Raw genomic sequence first — 25,333 nt, forward strand, 5'->3', positions numbered from 1 at the left:
CTGATGGCTGGAAAGTTTTAATTAATAGTGCTTGCTGGTGAGACATTAAATGGAGGATATTGTTTAACCAAAAAAAAAAAAAAGTGTTTTTTTGACCCGTTCCACCTTGTGTCTCCTTTTCCCAAATCCATTTTTTGAGAGTAAGAGGGAACAAGGTTCATGCAGTGTCACTCTTGATATCCTGCACTTAGAGCAGTGGTCATGGTTTCTTTCTGAAGGCTGTCTCTTGTGCTAGACAGACACTTGTTTCCAGGTGTTGCTGTGAAAGAGGTAAAGAGGTGACATTCTGTTTACAGAACAAATGAGTCATATATTGCAAAGCACAAATAAGCTGGTTTTGCATGTGTGCGCAGGACAGCCTGCTCTAGAGCAGAATTATCATTGCAAGGAGGAAGCAGTCAGAAATGCCACTTCCTTCCCTTCCTATGGTCTCCAAGAGGCAGCATCCACTTTGACTTTACAGGGGAAAAAGAAGGCGTTCTCTCCCTCTTAGTCTGTGGCATGTGCTATGGACGGAGGGGGAAAGGAAGGGCAGAACAAATGCTTTGGCCATTTTTACGCTGCCTCTCAGAGCGGGGTTGTGTTTTATAGACAAAATGCCTTGCAGTCTCCCTGTACAGCTTGAACGTTCCCGGGGCAGGCAAGTGCGTATGGCAAAAAGTGGCCTTTCCCCCTCTTTTTTTCCACTGAAATTTCCCCTGATCACCCAGTGGCAGAGCCCTTACACTAGTAAAAGCACAAGGGATCAAGGGAGCATCACCTCCTTTGCAGGCATCGATACAAAACAGAGCGTTTCTAAACACTGTTGGGGGCAGCCGTAGCAGCAGAGGGTGCAAGGGGAAATTATCCAGTGTAGACCTGAAGGAGTGAGTTCCATCAGCTCTCAGGTGCTAGGCTACCTTTGTGCTGGCCTCGTGGCTGGAAATGTGCATCCAGGATAGGAATTTCGGTGCCCAAACACGACGGTGTAATGCAATATTGGATAAGCTGAACTCAGTCTAAAACGGAGAGAGAGCTTTTATCTTCTGAAAGCGTTTCAAACATGCGTAAAGAACTTTTACGGTATGAAGGCTGTGCTCTAACTGTTTTCTGCAGAGAAACCTTGACCTGAAATTGTAAAGAGTTATGTTTGTTTTAGCCCAAGATACTCTCTAACTGGAAGTTTTCTGTGCAGGGGCTCCTCATGGAGATCTGTTGATCTGTGACTGTTTTTCCTTTAATTTTTTCAACTGTGTTCAGCTCTTTTTCTAATACTCTGCATGAGATGTGTTCCCTCTGCTGTGTGGTGCTTGCTCTGTGCCTGCTTTGTAGTTTTTTCTGTCATAGGTAGTATTCAGAGATGGGCCAAACTGGTTCTAAAACCCACCTCGGTCACTTTGGTGTGGGCTCTCATATATTTTCCCGTGGATTTGGCCAGAGCTGGAACTCCGTCCTTAATTCAGGAGCTCATTTCAGATACCCTCAAAACAGTTGTTATACTGGATGGATTTCTGTATCACCACAGAGGGAAACTTTCTAACATCACAGTAAAACAAGGATAAAAAATCCCCCACCATTTGCAAATGGTATTAACACCTTCTGCTCGTTTTCATTGCATCTTCCCAACCTTGTTCTCTCACTTCATATTCCTTTTCTTAGCCTTTTTTTCTTTATGCCATTTCTGGTTTTGTCATGCAGCAACGTTTAAAACTACTAATCAAATAAAGATTAGAGCACAGATGGGAAAGTGCATCTTGAGGGTGAATGTATGTATGTGTGAAGTATCAGATGACCACTCCGCATACCTCATGCTTTTCACCACGCACTGCATGCCTGAGGGCCTCTTGCCCACGTAACGAAGCCGTACAAAAGCCCAGAGGATTTAGCTGAGTGCTGTTCTGTAGCTCCTGTGTCCCAAATCTGCATTTTGTGGAAGACCCTGCGTTTCTGGGGCCAAGCAATTGCATGGAACAGGAGGGGAGTTTTGTCTTCAAAACACATTCATCCTAAAGTGCTCTGGCTCTGCGTGCCGGGCATCTCACTGGTTTTGCGTGTGGTTTTAGAGGTATTTAAATCAGGAGGTCCTTATTCCTTCCCCGCTCCCACCCTTATACCATCTTGGATCGTAAAAGGGGGGTGGTTAACAGGGGCTGGGGTGGATGCCTGCACCAAACAGGTTACCTTTTGTCAGTCTTGGCCCATCTGTAGTGGTCCTGTGCCTTCCCTGGTGGTACCTTTGTTCACAATGGAAGAAAACCGTTTCATGTCGCTTCCCCATCCAGCGCTGGCAGACTGGGTCTCTGTGGTAGAAAGGGAGGCGCGCTCCCTCCTCGGACTAGAATGATTTTATCTTTCTGAATTGAGAAAGAACAAAACATTGGCAGAAGCTTGAACAGCAGTTGATTTAAGGAAAGACTTGACAGGCTGACACCGATGTAATCTTGGAGGAAGAGGGTTGTGTCTCTGGTGCAAAAATAAAATCGGGATTTGGGTTATTGTGGGGCTGCTAAGTGTAGTTGTAGATCATAAAAGCTCACCGTGTATTAACAGAGATCAAGGGGGAGGGAGATTTGAGGGTTAACAAGCACCTTTTTGTAAAATGAGTATTGTGCACTCGTACTAGTTGATTGCCAATGTTTTGAACACTGGCAGCAAAGCTATCCTATAATAACTTTTGCTTGATGCATTAATTAATTAACCCTTAACCTTCTCTTTCCCTTTTCAACCCTTTTTCTCCTTTTCCCCTTCACCGTAATTCCCACGTATGTAAACAATTAAAACCAAACCAAACCAAACAAAAACAAAAACAACCCCCAAACCAATACAAAAGCGGGAAATGCATGTGTGGCCATGCCTCACAAAATAGGTCGGATAATTGAAGGGAGTCCCGCAGACCGCTGTGGCAAGCTGAAAGTAGGCGATCGGATCTTGGCCGTGAACGGGTGCTCCATCACCAACAAGTCGCATTCAGACATCGTCAACCTCATTAAGGAAGCGGGAAACACCGTTACTCTGCGCATCATTCCAGGAGATGGTAAAGTATTTGTTCCCTGCTGTGTTATCTCACCCTGTTGTTGCTTTGTTCCTGGGCTGTTCACGTCAGTCAGAGCTGCAAAAGCATAAGGATTTCCACTCCTGATTTGGGAATTAGTAGCAAGGGGGCTGTGAGTGTCCCATAGATTTATTCCCCTTTTCTTTCTATAGAAGTAGGAGCCCTGTTTTTTTAAAGGAGGATACTGATTTAAAAAATAATAATTACATTCCATTTTACTGTGTTCCTCCATGTATCTCCTTAAATTCTTCCATAAATTTGATGCATATCTTAGTACTCTCTGATTTGATTCTTAGGTTAATAATGGAGCTTCGGGATTTTTGAGAATCACTGCATGCTCAGTAATGTACGGGATCCCTGAAGCTTTCCACAGGCTATAAAGAGATCACAGAAAGAGATAAACACTTTGTCATGTTTTAAGCTGTTTGAAAAGAAGATTTGTTTTTATTCTGCATAAGTTGCTTTTTGAAGCCATCTCGGTACATTTTCAAATGACTTTATTAAATGGCAATGGCTCCGGAGCTGCTTGTGGGCTCGCAGCCGACAGTCATAAGGGTTCCCCTGGATGAGATCGCATTGTTTCAGATGAGAGGGAATGTGCAGGATGCCTGGCAATACGCTGACACTTGGTACTATTTTCAGGTCATTGAGCTGTTTGGTTAAAGCGAGGGTCTGCATTATATATCAGTTTCATGAAATTAATCCCTACCTGCGATGCCAAGTAAGAATAGAGCAGAAACGTACGTGAAGCATCTGCAGCAGAGCTAAAATTGCTTTGGTTCCAAACTGTCTGAATTTCATTTGTTCATTGTCCTGCTCTGCAGAGGACAGGTTCACAGAGGGTGCTCATTTGGCAGAAATCCTTTCACAGTGCTCTTCTTTAAAGCTAAATCCGTGGGTATAGAATTTGATAGCTCAGATGCAGTGCTAATGAGCATTTCTTAGAGTTGTACAGGACATTACTTGCATTCAGTTAAACGTAGAGAAAGTGTGATTAAATTTGAAAGGAAGGTTGAGAAAGTCTGAGTGAACTGCAGATTTCTCTTCACAATAAGAACTACTGGAAGGAGACCTTTTCATCCTGCAGCCTGACAGGAAGCATTTTGCTGTCACTCTGTCTGTTCGGACTAGCACTAGTGCACTTACCGCTTCCGAAGAACCGGAGGGAAGCTGTGAACTGAGCCTGGTGTCTGTAATGCAGGATGGAGGAGTTACATGATGTGATTTTCTGTGGGAAACATTCACTAGTTGTTAACTCTCCTTTCTATGGCTGTAGTAAGCTGAAACGGGGATTTGGTTATCCCACAGAGCACACCTGTGCTATGTTTAGCTCTAGGATACAAACAGGGCAGGACCAGAGGTGATCTGGTTATAAATTATTTCTCTTTAGGGTGATCTGTTTTGCATGAAGGCTTTATTTTCCTACTGTCTACCAGCAACCAGGTCAAATGGGATGTGATCGTTTACTGCTTCCAGCAAAATAAATGTTCATGAATAAAATGGCTGTGAATCAGGCTAATGGCTGAGCCGGCCCGTGTGTGCCAGCTCTGGAAGGTGAACCAGGAGAAAAGTTGTTCATTACCTTTATTTTGGTATCTGATCAAAATCTAGGCAGATGAAGCTTTGAAGAAAAAAAGAATACATATGAAATAACTTTGAAACCACTGGGATTTTTCAAGAGGAACATAGCATCCTGACAGGAATGCTCAGCCAGCCTTGTTCATGCAAATGTGTGTACAAAATACCTTGTTAAATTGCTTAGGTTAGGAGGGAGCTCTGCAGCTGTGAATGCATCAGGCATTCCTAGAGAAGATGGAGAGCTGTAATTCTGGGAAGGAGTCAACTCTTTTCTCTTGTAGGAATGCAGGCTTTGAGCATTTTTGTTTGCTGAGTCCTGTAAATTCAAAGTCTGATTGCCAGCTCTATCTGCAATTAATTTCCAAAAGCTAGTAAGGCCAACCATGAAACATGGTGAGAGGTTTGCTCAGAAAACATGCGATTTAAGGAATCAGTCTCAATGTTGTTTTATTTTTGTAGTTGTCTTCTTATTTTGGGGTGCTTTTTCACAAGTCTAAGGGGTCTAACATTGTATTTTGATGGGAAGAAAATGTGTGCTTCTCACATAAAGGTGAAACTAAAGCTCATCACAAGACTCACAATAAACTCACATTGCTAATCTCTTCTAACATTATTAAAACCCTCAAAGGTTTTTGCTGTGTGATAGTCAACTCATAGACCACTACAGGAGTGTATTTGCAATGGCATTATGATGGGTTAGCATGGCTGATACAAGGATACAAGCAGCCCCCCCCCAAAAAACAACCGTAGATTAGGCACTGGTGTCTGGGTATTCTAGAGCAGAACAGTGCAAGAAATTGGTGAAATCTGTAGGGTTTAGAACACACTGTTATTGATTGAGACAACCTTTCCTGTGTTTGTGTTCTTCTCCAGTTTTGCATGGTGGCTGGCATGTGTCCTGCGTCTAAAACACGAGCAAAAATGATGCACAAATCCTGCCTCATGGGATAGGGTGGGCTAAAGATAGACCCAGTACAGTGGTGTGAAGATGCATCTGTACCAAAGATGTGTTGTTGCTCTACTTGGTATTCTTAGTGTGACCTACTAAAGGGGAGGAATGTTGCTCTTTCTTTGAAGCCCATCTTCATCTCATCTCCAAATATTTGTGGAGGATTTCAGGGGCTTTGTTCTGGGTGAATACAGCACACTTAACCATGTTTCAGGACCTTCTGAAGTTGGAGACAGATTTTAGCATCAAGGCATCTTTACAAAATACACAGAATTGTTTTGTGAAATCCAACAGTTTAACCACACACAGGGACGTCTCCCCCTCACACAAGCCAGCTGTCAACAGCACCGCCTTGTAAAGGCATCTTTTGGTCGTGCCTGCCCCAAGAGGTGCAGGCAGACCCAGGAGCCTCTCTTGCTCTCTGTGCCACTGGATGCAGGCCAGCTCTGGTCTGGAAGATGTTATGGCTCCAGATGCTATGGGTTTGGGCATATTAACTTGGGCACAATGCTGCAGGCAAAGGAGCTGTGCTCTCCTTGCACCCATCTGTTTGAAATTCTTTTTCTCTTTCCCTTTTCCTGAGTTTCCCTTGACAAGCACTGGCTATAGAAAGGAAAAACCTTCAGCTCTTTTAGGTTCCTTCTCAACTGAAATAAATCCGTGAAATAAAATAGGTTCCCAGATCCAAGTAAACCCATGACCACCACTTTTCCTCCCATTTCCTCCCAATTCTGCAGATCTGTATTACAGCTGGACTCTGTTTAATAGTGGGAGCTTTTTCCATAGTCAATAAAGTGAATTACCAGATGCTTGGAGCTTATGAGGCAAACAAGGGCAGGGTAGAAAACCTTGTAATTTTATTCTGGAGAGCAAGATATTTCCACCCAGTTTTTGCTTCTGTTATCTGATGATGCCTTTTTTTTTAAGAGGGACTGGAACTAGAGAAATTCAAGAAACAGGCTGCATCTTTTTAACCACTGATTGTGCATTCAGCTTAGATTTTGCTCTTGAAAAGTATTGATCAGTGTTCTGTGATGAGTTGTATTCCATGGTCCTCTTCTAGATGAAGTCAGTAGAGCATGTAGTGGGGATGTCCTGTGTGCAGAACTGTTCCACAAAAGATCAAGTGCTTGTCACTGCAGTGACTCTAACTGGGAATGCTGTGCCTAATGAACAAGCATTCCTGTTGACTGTGGTTTCCCAGTCCCCATGCCCATCCTTGTCCGAGGTAACCATTCAACATTTTGAATTGCTAAGCGTATAACCACTGACTCTTCCTCTGAATTCAAACTCCTATGTGAGGGGGAAGATGCTTTCGGAAATTGCTGACCTGCAGGCACTCCAGAACATTTCAAAATTTGAAACTGTTCAGAACTATTTTCAGTTCCGGATTGATGCAACATGGATTTCTGGAAAATGTGTTGAGTTCCATGTGCATGTGTTCCAGGCCTTGCCTCCAAAACCGTGTTGCTGAAATTTGGCTAATGACATTCACATGACCTTAATTTTAAATAGAGTTTTAAATGTTTTAAATTTAAAAATTAACTCTGTATTTATTGAAGCCTATGATAAAGCTCCAAAATCGCAAGAGGATGATTTTGCCATGCTGTATGATGAGGAGCAGCTAGATGGTCACTTTTAGCACATGTCTACAGCAGCTCCCTTCCCTGTCCCCAAAGCAGGAGTGAGGAACTCTCTTGGAAGCATCTCCTGCTCTGCATGGAGAAACATGGCTTTTGCACGTGCTGACGTTGGGCTGGGAGTCCTTCATCATGGCGTAAATTAAGCTTTGAGGTTAATCCTCTTCTCTGTATTCTTAATGAGTGTTTTTTTGTTTTGTTTTTTTTTAAATGGTACCCAGAGCCATTGGTGCATTTGGTGCAGGCAGTTCCACATCCCTGTGTGCACCTTTGGGCATTTCAAGGACAAATTTCAGCAAGTTTGGGGTTTAGCCATATTCAATATCACCTTGTAAGGCATTAGATAAAAGCCACATCTCAATCCTACTGATTGCAATTTGTGATGGAGGAAGTACTGCTAAGCTCATAATCCATGGAATAGTTATTGCTACTTTAAGATTAATCCAGCCAACCGTCCATATTTGGAGACTTTAATGATTGGAATTTTGGAATTCGTGCTGTTACGTAACAGACAGGGCATTCTTCAACCCTTCCTTCACAAGTCAGTCTTTGTTCTGTGTCTAACACAGAATTTATTTTATTTTCTAAATTTTTCTTTTTTTTTCCAATGGAGTGTCTTTGGATTTCCCTTTAGATTGATGATCATGGTGATGCATTTGGTTACTGAAAAAGCCTCATTTGTGTAAAAATAAATTATAAGTATACTATGTATGCATTATACAAATATATAGAAATATTTGACTCCCTGCTCTACACTATTTGTGGTGGCTGGCCGTGGTGGTTTCTGGAACTCACATTCTTTTCTAGTTAACTTATTCAGTGATGAAACTAAATATGATGTTTTCACTAAAGCCTTGACATTTTCAAGAGCATAGGCTCCAACAACAGCAGTGATGTGACAATGTTTCCTAGCTTCTTGTTAGGAGTGTTTAGAAGGGCTTAGTGTTTGGAAAGCTTTTTTTTTTCTTTTTTTTCTTTCTTTTTTTTTTTTTTTTTATCTCACAGAAGAGAAGGGTAGAAAGTGATTTTCTACATCTGATGACAGATAACCAGAAAAAGCAGACCCTTGAGGACGGGGCTTTGGACAGCCTGATATAGTGTATCTTTAAGGTCCCTTCCAGCCCAAATCATTCTGTGATTCTGTGGGGGACGTATCGTGCTAAGTTTCAGTGGGCAACTTAAAGGCCAATATTTCTGTGCAATGGGGTGCTGTACAGTTTTATATACATAATTGCTGTGACTTAGCTTAGACTTTGTCCTGTCTATTTTGGGATTTGGGAAATTTTGAGCCAGTTTCCAGTTCTTAAAAAACAAACAAAAAAAAACCATACTGATGCTTTCCAATTAAATTACTTTGCAAAATTTTTTTTCAGTGAACAGCCAATGGTCTTCCTTCATAATGAAAAAAAAAATAAAATAAATTTGTTTTGCAGAATCGTCCAATGCTACTTTATTGACCAATGCAGAAAAAATTGCTACAATTACCACCACACATACTCCTCAGCAAATTCCGCAGGAGACCAGGTCAGACTGTTTTCCTTGAGGAGAGCATCTTGCCATGCGCTCTGTTTGGTTACTTCTTAATCACCTGCACATTCCATGAGCTGTGTTTTTCCTCTCCCTCTTTGTTTCATTCACTGCAGCAGGAACAACACCAAACCAAAGCAGGAATCCCAGTTTGATTTCAAACCGCCCCAAGCAGCGCAGGTAAGGAGTGCCTTCCTAATTGCTTTGTATACCACAGACTGTTGCTTCCAGCCTGCTGAAGGGCTGTGTTCAAATGTTTCCCTTGAAAATTCCTACTGGGAGGCTGCTCTCCCTCAGTCTGTTTGCTGGGATTTGCTGATTAGTTTCTTAGTATGTATTGCTGTTGTTTCATCTGACAAGCATTTCCAATGCATTCTTATCAAGACTTTAATAATAAAAAAAAGCTAACATTTCTACCACAGTAATAATTGATGTGTTGTGTTTGTGTTGTTTTGTTTTTTTTTGTGGAAGTGTATGTTTTGAGAGGGCTCTCCACAAAGTACTGTTGTGTGCAAATGATAAAATCAGAGAACAAAAAGAGCAAAACTTAATAAGGGGCAATAGCCGACATGTTCCTGGTTTTGCAGACAGGACCTTATTAGAGAGGTTATTCCACTGTTATCTTTCCTTGCCGCTGGCCATCCCAGAAGTAACCTCGTCCATTACAGACTTCAAAACATCCCTGTGCCAACAGCATTGTGTTGTAGAATAAAACAGTGCCTGTGCTTCTGACCTTCTTTCAAAGGAATAGAAGAGGTGGTAACAGAAAGGAGAAGACAGCACCATGGCGTAGACCCGTCCCATGTACCAGCTAACTAGAGCCTGACACTGGGAGCGAGGTCATCCTAGTCTTCCTCTGCAGATTGGGACTGAGGAAGCAGGAAATGCTCGTGTGTGTGAAAACTCCACCGATTTTATTTTTGTACTTAATGAGTTCCAGAAATAATAACGTTCACTGGTTGAATAATTTCAAAATGAGAAATAGAGAAGCATTTAACTTTCTGCTGATTTGCACATATGTTGTCTTCCCTCCAGCAGGACCAAGATTTTTACACTGTTGAGCTGGAAAGAGGAGCCAAAGGGTTTGGCTTCAGCCTGCGAGGCGGCCGGGAGTATAATATGGATCTGTACGTGCTGCGGCTAGCTGAGGATGGTCCAGCTGAGAGATGTGGGAAGATGAGGGTATGCACAAACAGATTTAAAAAACACACTGCTTTGCAATAAAATAAATGCCCTGCTTCTCCCCTACAGGCACGCCTTCTGCTGTGCCAGCTAATGGGAAAATTAAATTGGAGCAAGGGAGCAATAGATCTACTTCTATCAGTGACTTTTCTTTCATTCTTTATGTACATTCTACAGAAGTGTGCGTGCATTGGAAGACTTCACCCCATCCTTGTTTCAACCCAGATTTCCAAATTCTAATATATAAACTGACTTTTTAAGCCTAACAAAGATATGCGTGGTAATGAAAATGTTACAGTCACAGTCTTTGCCAGCTCCTTTAAAGCTGGAGCCATGAAAAGAGAATTTGGTTGTCCTACCTGATCCTCTCCTCTGCTGGGTGGAGTGGTGAGGGACCATTCATATATGTTGACTGTTGGGTTAAAAAATTACGGTATAGTTTTTAATGAGTACTAGCTGTTAACTTTGCACATCACCTAAATTATAAACATTATAGCATGGTCATATGTTATAAAATGCCTACAGAAAAAGTTAATTGCCAAGTTTTATGTACTCCATGCTACTCTGATAGAGAACGCATGATAACTTTACAACATGTCTTTGTCTTCTCCAAATAAATCACACACGGGGCATTTTCAAAATTCTATTGCTGGGGCTAGATTTATAAGCCCAAAACCTTTGCTGATGAAAATAAATCATTGCTGCTGTGTGGAAGCCAATGCTTTAACAAGCTCCTCCAAGCCCTGTTTTTCTATCCTGATAAATTATGTTTACAAAAGCAGATTTACTGGTTCATACCAGCTCTCAGTATCCGAGTGAGAAATGGACCCCAAAAATATTTGAACATGCTGGTAACAGCAGTTTGTAAAATAAGCAAGTTTGACAAAAATCTTAAAAATAATCAAGGTAAAATAATGCTTCTAATATAGATCTAGTTATTAAGCAATACAAAAACACATGGTGGTTTCATGGAACAGCAGAGAAATAGTTCCACACTTCAGGCCTTCTGTTTTCTTCATGTCTGCCCTGCGTGCTGGTTATTGTGGACTCAAAGCTGTGGCAGTAGCTGCCACTGGAAGGAGTCTGGCATGTATAGACTTACCTGCTGCATATTTCCTCTTCCACATTGGCTGTGGATGTCGTCTTCTATGTGATGTGCTGGTGGTGGCCCTCTTGCAGGTTTCTTTCTAATCTTAGACTCTTCTCTTTTATTGCTTTGACAGATTGGTGATGAAATCCTAGAGATCAACGGGGAAACTACCAAGAACATGAAGCACGCTCGGGCCATCGAACTGATTAAAAATGGTGGCCGCAGGGTCCGCCTGTTTCTGAAACGTGGAGATGGCTCTGTCCCAGAATATGGTGGGTCAAACTATGAAAACATTCCTTTCTTCCCTGGCATCACTCCATGAATGATTTGTCTCAAGATCTGAAGCGGGAATTCTTTTTTATTTTCCTTTCTCACCAGTGTCTTACCAACCTTTGCAACATATGGTTAATTGCCTCGCTTGTGCTGAATTTTCTACACATTTCATCCTTTGCTTGCTTCCATGGACTTGGGGCGCAGTGTAAGGCAAGATCATCATAGCAGTATTTTTGGTGATCAGAGAGGAAAACAAAACAAAACAAAAAACCTTATTGTCTTGTCCAGCCAAACAAGGAATGTCATTGAACTGTGCCAAACTGTTTCTCAGCGGCTGAATTGTTGTTTCAAATAGGTCTCTACTTCTAATCAATGCAAAAACTGGGATCCTGATTTGTTATTCTGAAGCAGTGAATTTTTTGTTAGGTTTTTCTCTTAGTTCTTGTCTGTATCCATAGACATGAATGCCAAGATGGCTTATGGGATTTTTGCCTTCCCTTAATATTTATGTAAATATTTATAAAGTTATTTAAGAAAAAAAAATAAGAAAAGCTTTACTACAAAAATATATTGATTTGGCCTCCTGAGCCCTTTTCTCCCCCTTTAAACAGTCTGCTGGTTTCAACTTGTTAATTTGTGAGGTCTGAAAAGGTGTGGAGGTTATGAAAAGGTGCTCTCGTGTCTGTCTTGGGGGAAACACTCAGTCCTTGTTTCTTACTAAGAATTGCATTAGAATTCCTTTTCTTCCCCCGGAGGTTGGATTGCTGGGTGGCTTAACTTAGCACACTATTTAATATTATAATTATGTCTTATTTATTTGAGATAATTGTCAAATATTGTGCCCTCGATGGAGGGCTACTCCCAACCAAAGGTCTTTGAGGTTTCTATAGAAACTGATGATTGAAGGGATGTCCTTTATATTTTTCTCCCCTTATTTGGGTTATTTCTGTGTCAGTAAGTTCTGTGTTTATCATTCACTCCATGTCCTAATAACAAAACCAAAATCCTTCTGCACAATTTATGAACTAGATTTTCTTTTTATTTACTGTACCAAGTTTGAGCATTTCTGCTCACTCTGTTCATTATTTAACTTTAAATGACCAATTCAGAGTATAACCAACAAACAATTGAAGTATTTAATGATACGGAAGGGAAGTTGTGGGTTTACACTTCTGTAATATAAATAGCACACCAGAAGGTTCAATGATGGCACTGAAATTCTGTAATGTTCTTTCTACTTTTGTCTTTTCCTATACTCCTTCGGATGTACAGTACTGTATCATATGCTAGACTGCATACATACCCTGTAAATTAAGTGCTTCACATCTCAAAGCATATGTCTGTTGCACTGAGGATGAAAATCCAACACCAATTTTATTTTGGCTAATGCTAAACCACTAAAATGTTCATTCTCCAAGCAAGGATTTAATATACAGGGGCCGCACTACTGTAAAGAATATCCTTGTAACATTTGGGACTCCTTCCTCTCTTCGTTCTGTTCGCTGCAGTCACAAATGGTTCCTCTAATAATGTTAAGTTCCAATATTTTTCTGACTCGATTGGAACGTGCTTCTCTATGAGGCTGTATATTTTTGTAATGAGTTTTGTACTTATTTTTAATGTTGTGGTCTCTGGTGGACTTTATTTTTCGTTGTTGTTTGATTGTTAATGTTTTTTCTATGACATTCTGTGTCGCTGTTCCAGCTGTCTTTTAGAATGGATGCTCTCGTTGTCTGGGTTAATGAATCACCTCTTAGATGTCTCTTTATGTCACGATAATAACAACTGCTGTCTTTGCAGCCTTATATTTGGGTGAAGCCTAGACAATCTGACTGGAAAAATAAACTTTCTTTATTCTAAGATAAAATATGAAGATTTTTCTTTCTTTCACCTTTAATATAGGGAATCTAAATTTTCTACTTTTCTCTTTCTCTTTCTCTTACTTTTCTTGGTGCTGGGCTCTTCCTTCCTCAGCGATGATACCTCCTAATATCGCTGCATGTATGAGAAATGACAAGCTCGGGGAGTCTTGCTTCTACCTTATGGGCCATAATCAAACTACGGTTTGTAGCTAAAATCAATATTAGGTGTTTTTGTGCTGTGGCCTAATTCCCTCACATTGCTTTCCGCTTCGCTATATTTTATATGTACAGCAATTCATTCCGAGCACCCTGCGTCCCCCGAATTGTAAGTACACCACTCAACACGTGTAAGCCTCGTTTGTACCTTGTGCCATAGCCAGGTTGCCACAAGCCGCGTGCTTACAGCCATGGAAAAGCGGTGTGGGCCTCCAGCGGCTGCCTGGAAAAGCTAATAAGCAAAAATGCACGCACGTGAGTCGCACCATGGGTTTCACCTGGAAATCACCAAAATAACGGCCCACGCACACACTGACCCTCCCGAGCTAAGGAATGGAAATGCCACCAGATGGGAGACATGTTGTGGTGACAGGAGCCAGGAGCGGGCACAGTGTTTGGCATGGGGGAGGGAAAACAAAAAGGAGAAAAGCAGAAAAATTTCTGTCCCCGCAAGTGTTTGTGAGGGTTTTTGGTCATTGCCAGTGGGACAGCCCACCTCGAGGTTAGTGCAAGCAGCAGGGAGCACGCAGGGAGTGTAGCTAACACCGGCCCTGCTGCCGTGCAGAAGTTACTTTAGAAAGAAGATAACCAAATAAAATAAATGCTCACATTAAGTCAGCACAGATACCTTCATGTTTGCCGTGTCTCTAATGAATCATTCATAAACATCCGTTACAAATGACGAGGGTGATTGTAGCTAAGCTACAGTGCAGGGCTGGGGTTTGGGTTTGGGGGGGTTATCCTGCTGCTTTGCAGTTTGTTACAGAGGTAGCTCAGCTGTATTTTACCTGAAACGCTACAGGAAAATAATGAACTGGAGATTAGGTTTTAATCAAAGCCATTCTACATATTACAATACCTTTCCATTGCTTTGATACAAAAAAAAAAAAAAATCATACCTTCTGTCATCATTTGTTGAATCATTGTGGCAAAACCAAAATCTACCCTAGGACTTCTAATAACGTGGCAGAATTAAGTGAGATTAAGTAAAATGGAAATTGCTTGATTACAGTCTAATTCTCACACATTCAAAACGTTATTTTACAAGGTCAAAACGTAATAATCAAATCTGTTTTCTGTGGCTTTTTTCCGCTATTTGAAACAAAGCCTCCCACAACTGGAAGGCAATGCTTTCAAAAGACTTAAAAGAAAAAATCATTTCCTAACGGCCCTCTTTATTGGAAACTGTTAAAAAAAAAAATCCAACAACCCAAACTACATTTTTTTACCCCACTGTAGAGAAAGTAGTGTGAGCGAAACATTGTGAATTGGGCTTGGGGGAAATGTAAAATGCCCCATGATGAGAAGAGCATAAAGGCGATTCAGCTTGGACCAAAACACGGCTAATGAACAGAGCAGCACCAGTACTAACCTGTAACTCTCGTTGTTCGCAGTTAAATTAACAAAAGCTCCGGTTAGCCTTCGCTGACTGCTTTAACAGTTGTTTGTTTTTGTCACTAATGAAGTCTGAAGAGTGCTAAGTGGTGTCACGGCGCCGCAGAAGGCTTCGGTACCAAACGCTTTGCTGTTATTTTCTTTCAGACCCCAGCAGTGACAGGAACAGTCCCGCCACAGGTTCACAAAATGTATCGGAAATGAAACCCGCGCCATCCGACCGACGGCAGCACCCATCATTGGAGTCCAGTTATCCACCAGACCTTCACAAATCATCACAACATGGGGACAGGCGGACTTACGTTAGAGACCTAAAAGGCAGCAGAGAGGTTAGCAGACATCCCAATGAACACCACACTTGGAATGGGACTTCTAAATCCAACGACACCGTGCCAGGCAGGAGGACGGAGAGGTCGCCGGACAGGAGGCGCGAGAGGCAGCCGGAGAGGGCGGTGGTGAACGGGCAGAAGAGGAGGTCTCCCGAAAAGCGGAGGGAAGGGACGAGGAGCGCTGACAACACCCTGGAGAGGCGGGAGCGGCACGAGAGGAGGAGAGACCTCTCCCCGGAGAGGCGCAGGGAGCGGTCGCCCAGCCGGCGCCGGCGCTCGCTGGAGAGACTCACGGAGCCGAGGAGGTCGCCCGAGAGGAGAAGAGAGGCCTCCCTCGACCGGCGGGCCAAGTCGTCCGACCGACGGAGGGAGAGGTCGCCCGACAGACGGCTCAGGGAGGAGCGAGCCGGCCACCGGGAGAGGGAAGACCCCGGCTGGAAGCACGAGGCGAGCCGCCGGCACCTGCCCGAGCAGCGCAGGCGGCCCTACAAGGAGTGCAGCACCGACCTCAGCATCTGAGGGGTCCCCCGGGGTCCCCATCGCCTGCCCCACACCGCTGGAGCAGAGGAGAGAGCGTGGGAGCTGGAAGGATCCGGCCTCCGCAAGGCGAGGAGACACCCGGCACCTGCTGGTCCTACAAACCTTTTATGCAGATGAAATCTTATAACAAACAAACAAACAAAAAAAAAGTGTTGTGCCTGATGTATAATATTAAAGAAAGTATTTTTCAGTGTATTCTTTTTTTTTTTTTTTTAATTACTTGCCAAATGTTGGTCCTAAAGGATTATAAAGTTTTGTTTCTACATTCTTTGTAGATTTCTTAAGAGTAATTCCTTTATCGGGCTACTTTCCCCCCTCCCCACTATAGTAAATGGGGGTAGCCAGTAATATAATATAGGTAAAGGATTTTATGACCAAGTTTGAATAATTTGATCCAGACTGTTCTCTAGTGACTCACTGCTACACTGTATGTAGAAAATTTTTTAAGGGTTGGGGGTGGGGAAGGAAGAAAATTGTTCATCTCAGTAGGAATGGAGCGCTCCTGCTGAAGGAATTAAAAAAGAAAGAGACAAAATGTTCCTAAAATTGCAAGAACTGTTTGAAGAGACTACTGTTTCAATGAAGGATATTTATAATAATAATAAATAATAAATAAATAAAAAAGAACAAAAAAAAAAAAACAAAACCCACACAGCACAAGATGATTTACGATGAGGAATTTCTAGTTTGTTCCATGAACAGTTTATACTTTCAGGCCCCCTCTACAGGATGCGCAAAGGCAGAAAGACTGGTAACCACCATGCCTGTGTCACACACTAACGTAGACTGTTGATCTCTCATTAGCCTCAGCAACACTTAACGATATGTCATTAAGGCAGCCACCGCAGCCCTGCTCATCTTCTAGATGTATATGGACAGCAACCCGAGCATGCATGGTATTGTTTGTCTGCTTTGAAGCAAGGGAAGGGAACGGGATCGTGGGACAAGGCGCAATGCGGTGGGGAGCGGAGTCCTCCCTCGGAGCGGGTGTATTCCTTCTGCTCAGGCCAAACCAGTGGGCTTTTCTTACTTTGCCAAATTCAGAAAATTCCCCTTCTTGCTTGGTATTTAAGTTTTTAGTTTACTGGTTCATCCTTACTGAGACAAAAGGAGTGCACTTGCTGGGGGAAAAAATAAAAAAGGAAAAAAAAAAAAAAAAAGGATGCATCAAAGGAAAAACACGGGCAAAAAGAGGCAATCAGTGGGACAACCTGGTTGTAGAAGCCTATCCATACTGGTTATATGCTGTAAATTTGAGTCTAAGAACAGCAGCAAAAGGGAAACCTGCAAGTTTCTAAGTTGTATTTTCAAATTTGCAAGTTGTGTGGTAAGTCTGCTGTAGCATTGGTATAAGATTTTAATGGATTACTGCCTAGCTGAGCCAAAATGTTTGCCGTTACTGTTGGACCACTAAAGTAAACTGCTGCTTTTTACAGTGCATTGGTGTGTACATGTATACTGTTTCACATTTTCCATATGAACACAAAAACATTGCAAGTCTATCACTGTTGTTGCCATGGTACTGTAAAAACAAAACCAAGAAAGAAGATGGCCGATCATTGTGTGTACAGTTTAAATTGTAATTAATAGAGCCTGTTGGAAAAAAAAAAGAAAAAAAAAAAAAGAAAAAAACAAACAAAACAAAACTGTTGCCTTTTTCTTGTATAAAAGAGGATTTATGACAAAATTTAGCTGTGAGGAATGTGATTAAGTGTTTATATTTCTGAAAATGGAACAAATTGATTCAGGGGGATATATTTTAATGTAAACTGAATCAGGTATGTAAAGCTGTTTTAAAATGGGAGACTATATAAGTAATTCTAAAGCTTTTGTTGGTTTGAATATCATTTCTTTCTTCATGGTGGGCCTGCTTATATATTACTAAGCACATGTATGCAGTCTCTGTTCTTCAATCATCATTTCTTGCAATGTGCTATAGACACAATGCTCTTTTCGGTGTTGATGAAAAGCAGTATGTGGGCCAATCTTTTTTATAAAACACTATGCATATATAAATACTACATTGTTCATAGCTTTATTTGACTTACTGGGTTTATACATAACACTAGGATGAGTAGATGTGGACTTACCCAGTACAAGCTTCTTTCCTCGGAACAGACACTATGTATATGATGTAGCAACAAAGAAGGAGAAAGTCTGTGAATGCTATTTTTATTATCAAATAAAGTTTTCCATACAAAGCATACATACGAGTGTAGTGATAAGATAAAGGAGTAGCCACAACTTAATGTTACTTACTCATCCCTGTCTAAATTAGTAAACGGTAGGTTACAGTTTCCGAGGGTCCTCCATTGCATACGTTAACCATTTGACAAGCTTTAAAGCAAACGTTCCCAGTTTTCCAGTATAAGATTTTCTTCCCTAGAATAATCAGAAGCTAAGTGTTTAGGTGGAGCAGGGTTTGTTATTACGCCTGGCTTTTGTGTCACTGTTCAAGATCATCACATGCACGGTCCGTCAAGATCATCACACGCAGCAGTGAACAGTTTTTATATCCGTCACGGTGCCTGCAAAGGTGGTCTGAGTCTTTGAGGGTGTGTTTGGATCAATGAGAAAGTTTATGGGCATTTTAGGTTTGAATCTTTTATGATGCCCAGTGCTTTTTTACTATGAAATTATATTGCGATGGAATACATTATTCCTGACTTTGTATCTTCTGCTGTTTATACTGGTTACACTCTCCAAGAACACGTAATAGCATAGTTTAAATGAGCTTAACTCATTAGGTGAGTCTTAAGCTTTTGAAATGTTTTTTATGTAAAAGACGATATTACATAACACTGAAATTTTATATTACAAAACATTTAATTTAAAAAATACTGAAAGATGAGGAGAAAAAAATATGCAGTTGCTCATAATGCCTTTCTAGTGGTGGCATCCTTTCTACTGCTTCCAAACCCACTGAGAAGGAGTCCTGCTCTAAAGCAGGGCATTACAGCTCTGTATTCCATGGGGCAACTCTATTCCCTTTAATTCATTCCAGCTTTACTTCTGACCATGAAATACTTATATTTTTTCAAAACTTCTAAAAATGAAAAGAAACGCTTTTTTAGACTGTAACTTTGCTGTTTTCCAGCAATAAAAAAAGCTTGTTTTTGATGAAGAAGTGAAAAGTTTATGAAATGGTAAGTGAAAAATCTCAGCAACTTGATATTGTTAGTTTCTCTTTATTTTCCTTTTTTTTTTTTTTTTTTTTTTTGACATCTTTTTTATCTTATTAGTGTTACATGGTCAGGATCCTGTACCTTTTTTTTTATTTTATTTTATTTTATTTTTTGTCTGCAGAGGGGCTGTTCACCAGCATGAAGAATTCTGTGGGTTTTGATCATTTTGTTGGAGTTAGAAGGAACTTCTAAGTTAGCTGCACTATGTTTGCTGCCTTTATTCGCTTTCACTGAGTTCCCTCCTCCTTGAATATTCATTCCTTGGCATTCGAGCCAGTGTTTTATTTAATAGTGATCTTGTGTTAAATCCATCTGCTGTACTATGCTTGTTTTATCACCGTAGAAGTAATTATAGATACTGTTCTCCTCCTCAGTTTGATACCTTTTGTTACAACAGGCTTTCAGCTCTGTCTCTTGGCTGACTGTTCTGCCGAAGAATATTATAAATGGCTCATAATATGTTCAGTTTATTTGGCTTTCATAAATAGTACCAGGAAAAGATGTCATTTATGACCTGCTGCTGCCATCTGTAAATGTGTGCTTGTTAGACCTTTGAGGTTGCTTTTTTTTTTTTTTTTTAAGATAAATCTTTAAAAAAGAAAGAAAAAAAAAAGACTAGGAACTAAAAAAGTACCCTAATTTACTCAGCAGTTGTTGTAAATCGCATGAGTCTGAGATGATGCCAGGATCTCGGTTGGATGTGATGCTAATCCATCAGCATTACTCCCTGCGTATATAATGAAGAGGCAGTAAAGTGTCGTACAAATGGAAAATTGTGGGGTCTCGGGATGGAAAGGAGTGTAAAATATGTGCTGCCACAATCACTGCTGCTTAATGCATGTAGAAATTCAATGGTTAAACTGACCATATTATGACAATCTGCCACACAAGCCCTAACTTCAAGTCAGAGATTGCTTTTCAGAATTTAAGACACTTTTACTTCTTTTTCCATATTGCCTTTATTACCATAAACTTGTAGCAAGATAGTGCTATACCTGTACAACACACTGGGGAATAAAAAAAAAAAAAAAAAAAAAAGGCTCAGCCTTTGTAGGACATCCTCTCCTCTTCCAAGTTCCTACTAGAGGCCCCCAAACCACATCTTCAAAAGAACTCCTGGCAATTAGCATACAGGTTGCTGTGATGTGAAATTTACCCTTTTCAGTGCTCCTCTAAATAATAAATGGCCATCAAAGTTTAAAAATGCAAAGTTTAAATGTGGACACAGAGTTTCTAAAATATTTTAAATCATTATGTTTCTTGATATTTATAGGAGAGAGAGACAGCACACATGCTCCTTCCCAGATGGAATTGTGATAGCTGCAGGATTGTTTCTAAAAACAAACTAACAAATTCAGTCAAAATGTAAGAAGTTGTCTGCAGAATGGTGTCTGTATTTTCAATTAAATACCTACAAGTGGATATGGTTCTGAGTACATCCTATCTAGGATATACTAGGGTATAAATGCCATTAAAATGAAGTGAGGCTTACACATGAGTTTGGGCTCAGGCAGTTTTAATGTTTATTAACTATATAAGTAATATAATAATAAGTAGTTTATGGTGCTATAGTTTATTTTATATAAATACATATAAAAAATGTATAATTGTTATCCACTAACAATTATTAACCCCCATATTCCAGCAGACTTTAGTGCCCAAATTACTTTGCATATCTGGGCACAAGCAGACAAGCTCTGGCCAGTCAGCAGAAAGTAGTGCATGCCCCAGTGCTTCCATTTCAGAGCAAATCAGACATCTCTGCATAAACCCATTTCAGTGAAAACGGGAGGTAAATCAACGCACCCCACACTGAAGCAGCAGAGATGAACACTCACCAGCAATGTTGCTGGCTGTCTGGGCAGGTGTGGGGGAGTTGAGGAGGGCTGTTATCCTCAGCAAATCTCTGTCAGCGTGCAAATTGCAAATCCTCCGTTTCAAAGAGTTGTCTGAGCCTCAAGATGTTGAAGCTGAAATGGAGGCGGTTTCTTCTCTTCAAGGAGTCTTATTAACTTTAATTTTGCAACAAATATTTTCTTAAAAGAGAACTTTTGGGGAGGTTTGTTGCAGCAAGAGGGAGAGAAGAGCGGAAAATGGTCTGCTGAGAAATACTTTGGTTGAGTGTTTTCTTTGGTCGTATCCAACCAATTGCAAATTGGTGGCATTGTGCCTCAGCCAAGGTTGTTGGGTCCATTCCTAGGCTGATGGGACTTTGGTGCTTACTGCAAGAAGTCAGGCTTGTATGGAACAGAATTAGACATTGCTTATGTGGCTCTCACAGACCAGGCTTCATCTCCACTCCTGTGTCATCTACAACCAGTCTTAACTTTCCTTCTTTTGCTGTTTTTCAGAAATTTCAGTCTTCAGATTTTCTGTCTGTCATTAGAGGACTGAGGTTAAGTGACGTGAACTTGTGTTTGCTGTGAGCTAAGGGCGTACATTTGGGTGTATTTGGGGCTGAGCTTATCTGCAGTAATTTGTTGAGTCAGGAAAACTGGATGGTGAGACTGTTCCTCCAAGCTGCTGCCTTTAAGTATGAATGAGATCCGTTGAATTGGTGATCTTGCTTCTGTCTGAGGGTAGTCGGAAACAGGAATGTCTGGGGGAGGAAGTTGGCTGAGGCTCATTCCATATGTGCTAGAGAAAATATTGATTGGATACGGAAGCAACTTGGAGAGTTTCTTGAGGACTCGGGCTTTTGTTCTACATAAACGAGCCGTTTTTGCTCATTGTTTCTCAGTAAAGTTCTTCTGGATCCTGTTTTTGCTTCTAAGACTCCAGTTTGCTTTGGGGGACCCCCAGGCAACTTCTTTCTTCTCTATTTGATCCAACAATTGTTGCCACTGCTTTGAAGTGCTGAGTCTGCTGGCAAAGCCCTTGTCTTTGTAACCTTTGAGCTGCAGTTGTGCAACGCGGGGCTAACGTCCAAGAGCACGAGGCAGTTGTACAGTACAGAACCAGGGACGGTCAGCACAGTCCCCTCCTATTCCTCAGTGGAAACGGAGGTCCCAACCACAGGCATGGAGAGCTGAGGAGAGGGCAACCTCGGGACACAGACAAAGCCAAGAATCACTCTCTGAAGGAGCACCAAAGTACCACGTCCTGTGGGTTTCCAGATGTGACATAAAAAAACTAAAAGCGGTCGTAAGATTTATGTGGCTGATTCACAGTACTGACTTCATTATTCTGTGAAATGTACTGAATGGTTAGAAGATGTTTAAAGATGGTCCCAGTGTGAGTTATTAACATGGTATTAATAGCAGTAACAGAAAGAAAAGACCATAAGAAAATATATGGCATATGTTTCTTGTCATGTGTTCTTATTTTCTTGCTGAGGTGGCTGTACTGTTGAGGATGCATCAGACATCTGTTTTCCTTCTCCGGTCCCTTCTCTGTTTGAAAGGATAACTGGATGGGACAGGTATTTTTAGACAACATACTGGGGATGTCAGAAAGAAATCTTCTTGCTGGAACCTTAGAGAAAAAGTCTGAAACAGGTCTTCAGTGGCTCTTGGAAAGTATCCCTTTATACAAGTGATACTTGATATCACTGAATATACATTTGCTACCCTGAAAAGTTTAGTTTTTAATAAGAGGAACTGCTAACTAAACTTTCCTAATGTGTGGCATGCATTGGCAAAAACATTTTCTTTTCCCTGCCTAATTAACAGGATTGAAAGTTGACTACAGCCGAAGCTCCTTGTGCCTTTGGGACAGCTCAGTCTGGAAGTTTTCAGTTTAATTGTGCAATAACAATGCAAAAATATGCAAATGATAAACAACTCTGAGGTGCTTAACACGGCAACACGCACACAGTTTTGATTCTCTAGAGCCTGTGTTGAGAGCCCAGAACAAGCCAAGCCTGCACAAGGGACCCCGTACCTGTGGGGTGCATCGCAGCTGGGCTGCCCTTACACCCACAGTCAGTGGCCTAAATGGGTGGGCACGCAGATCTGCATCGCTCCCGAACACATGTGCACACCTCTGGGACATCCCAGAGCCTGCATGGGTGGGTTTTCCCCATGAAGATTTCCAGTAAGGAGGAACTCTTCGTTTTGCTGAGAGCAGTAACTAACACTGCCATCCCCTGTGTCGTTGCACCGACTCAAATATTTTAGCCTGAAGTTCTGTCTTCGAGATTAAACTCTGTATGCAACTAATATTAATATTTATGACCATTGCTTCTGTTATAGCATTGCTTCAACGTATGGGAAAAATTCGTGTCCCTCTGCTTACTACGGATTTCATTCATTAGGATGGCTCTCCTTATTTCAATTAAGATTTAATATGAATAGCTCCTTCTTCTGATATAGCTTCATGGTCTTTCCAAATTACTTATCCTTTTTACTGACATGTATTACAGCAACGCAGTTTCATGATTTTCACCTCAAAATTTCTTCTGTAAAAACAATGTGCTCAAATTCAGTAGGAAAAAATGGACATCCACTGGCTTCAGGCTTAGACTTGTTTTAGTCCCTGTTTCATTGAGAAAAATTATCCATAATGATAGCTGTTCGGAGAGAAGAGTCGAGTGAATTTCATAGTAAAATAATGAATGAGTAAATAGACAAGCAGACTGTCGTTATGGGCTTCATAAAAAAAAAGAAAAAAAAAGGTTGTATGTTTGATTTTACTTTTGTCCAAAATGAAGTCTGTTTTTCAGTGTGTGTTTGTACTTATGGAGATGTTTTGTTTTATGTTTTCCTGCTCACCTTCCTACCTGAATTATCCCATAGCTGCTAACACCTCGTGATTTATATCACTGTCTTGGTATATCTCTTTTGATAAAGTGGCATACCGTTGATTCCTTTATTTTCAGCATGCTCTTTGTCTCTATCAACTCTTACTGCAAACCGCAGCAATTCATTCTTTCTCAGTCTCTGGTTCCTACAAGGTCTTGTACTAAAGGCAGGATGCTGTAAGATTTGGGGCTTCATTTATCACAGCAGAATTGCATCAACAGTTTTGCAGCAAAGTGGAGAAGCTGGGAAAATACTGAGAAGCTGCACAAGCAGATTTCATACATCAGGCTCTATTAGCAAAAAAACAATTTTCCAATTTTGCGCAAAAACAGAGCAACTTTTGTTTGCATGGAGTCCTGCCAAACCCACATTAATCGTATTTAATTTGCTTGCTTGGAGCCCAGATGAAAATGCTTTTCAAATAATTAGTTGACTGCAATCATGGAGATCCTGATTCAGAAAAAAGCCTTGCTCAGGAAAGCATACAAGCATGTGCCTGAGTTATGTTGAAGTCAGGGATGTAATCATTTAATTAAGAACCTTTCTGAGGTCTGGAATGTTCACTGGAGTCATAATGACCAGCATTGTCTCAACTTATGCCAGAAAAAGCACCACTTGTGGTCTACTGATTAATGGTTTTCGTGCTTTTTCTATCCTTGGCTTTTTCTTAACCATTTGGACAAGGATCTCCACTGCCAAGACTTGCTCCACACGTGCTATCAAGTGGCAAATCCTCTTTTACACTATGAGTGCATTCAAAACCTGGCTGTACCTCTGTATCCTGTTATTGGCCTCTCCCTGCCCATGATGTTCCTCTTCGTGGTGTCTGCCCAATGCATCTCTGCTTGCTGTCTGGGGATGGAAACTGGATCTAGTCTGGAGATGTCCATTCACCTAATTGCATTAGATGAATTATCCTTTCTCTCTCTTGTTAGCCAGTAGCAAATATTCAGAGGGTTTCTACATTTTATTTTGCCACGTGGTCCTTGTGCTGGGCAATGTTCCCAGTCTTGCCATGATGTTCCATGGCTCAGGCTCAGGTGTGTACCAGGCTGGTAGGACATCCTGGCATCGTGGGCATCAAGAGATCCTGGCTGAGGGGGCTCAGTATGAGCTGCAGGATGCAGACCAGGAAGGTGCACCACATGTACCCTCAGTGACTCCTGTGCTGTCAGCGAGCACAATTTTGTATTGAAATTAAGGTGCCAAAAACCAGGTGCACAGAACAGTGTGGGGTGGTCCAAGTAAAACAGTGTTTCCATAGCAATGAAGTAGTTATGTACTGCGTGAATGGTCTGGAGTTCAAAGAGAATCAGAAGGAGAAGCTGAAGTTTGAGTATTTTCTGTGGTGTAAGTGGACCAGAAATACTGAGGGAAAGGCAGATTTTGCAATAAAGATAAAACCAAGTGCATAAAAATCCATTCTCTTAAAAAATAATTTAAGAAAGGCCTGTCAGAATGATAGTCAGGGTAGCATTTAGCTCTTGATGACTAAGTTAAGAACAAAAAGACTGCAAAAAACAAGCAAACTGGAAAGGTAAACAGCTGAAGAGAGATTTCCTGCAATAGATAGTAAACAGTTTTCCAAATGTTCTTATATTTTGCCAAAACTTTAAACTTTTGAAAATTCTACCTTCCTATAAGCTTGTCCACACAGATACACAAAAGCAGCCCACCCTTCAAGAGTAACTGTGTTTTTCCTCTGTCAGCACCCCACAAAGAAAAATGGCAGTGGAAATGTTTCAACGTGGAATGAAAATATGAATGTTGTAGATAAAGCAGCAGAGAAGTGAC

The 25,333-nt window shown here is 41.2% G+C and overlaps 1 protein-coding gene across 31 annotated transcripts in view; it reads left to right on the forward strand.

The window, feature by feature from the left end:
- Window positions 1-17,818, forward strand: part of MAGI1 (membrane associated guanylate kinase, WW and PDZ domain containing 1) — a 320,740-nt gene extending 302,922 nt beyond the window's left edge. For 11 of the 31 annotated variants that reach the window (XM_027467697.3, XM_072044594.1, XM_027467694.3 and 8 more), the window contains 6 exons: window positions 2,810-3,013; window positions 8,632-8,722; window positions 8,842-8,905; window positions 9,761-9,907; window positions 11,131-11,269; window positions 14,891-17,818. In XM_027467697.3, the coding sequence (XP_027323498.1) occupies window positions 2,810-3,013; window positions 8,632-8,722; window positions 8,842-8,905; window positions 9,761-9,907; window positions 11,131-11,269; window positions 14,891-15,591 (1,346 nt within the window). In that variant the 3' untranslated portion in view covers window positions 15,592-17,818. Of the gene's footprint in view, window positions 1-2,809; window positions 3,014-8,631; window positions 8,723-8,841; window positions 8,906-9,760; window positions 9,908-11,130; window positions 11,320-11,375; window positions 13,138-13,244; window positions 13,334-14,890 lie in introns of those variants that run through there. The other 20 variants (XM_027467699.3, XM_027467720.3, XM_027467705.3 and 17 more) reach the window with 13 other exon arrangements.
- The last annotated feature ends 7,515 nt before the right edge of the window (window positions 17,819-25,333 follow it).

Source organism: Anas platyrhynchos, chromosome 13, assembly GCF_047663525.1.
Source record: "Anas platyrhynchos isolate ZD024472 breed Pekin duck chromosome 13, IASCAAS_PekinDuck_T2T, whole genome shotgun sequence".
NCBI classification, from domain to species: Eukaryota; Metazoa; Chordata; class Aves; order Anseriformes; family Anatidae; genus Anas; species Anas platyrhynchos.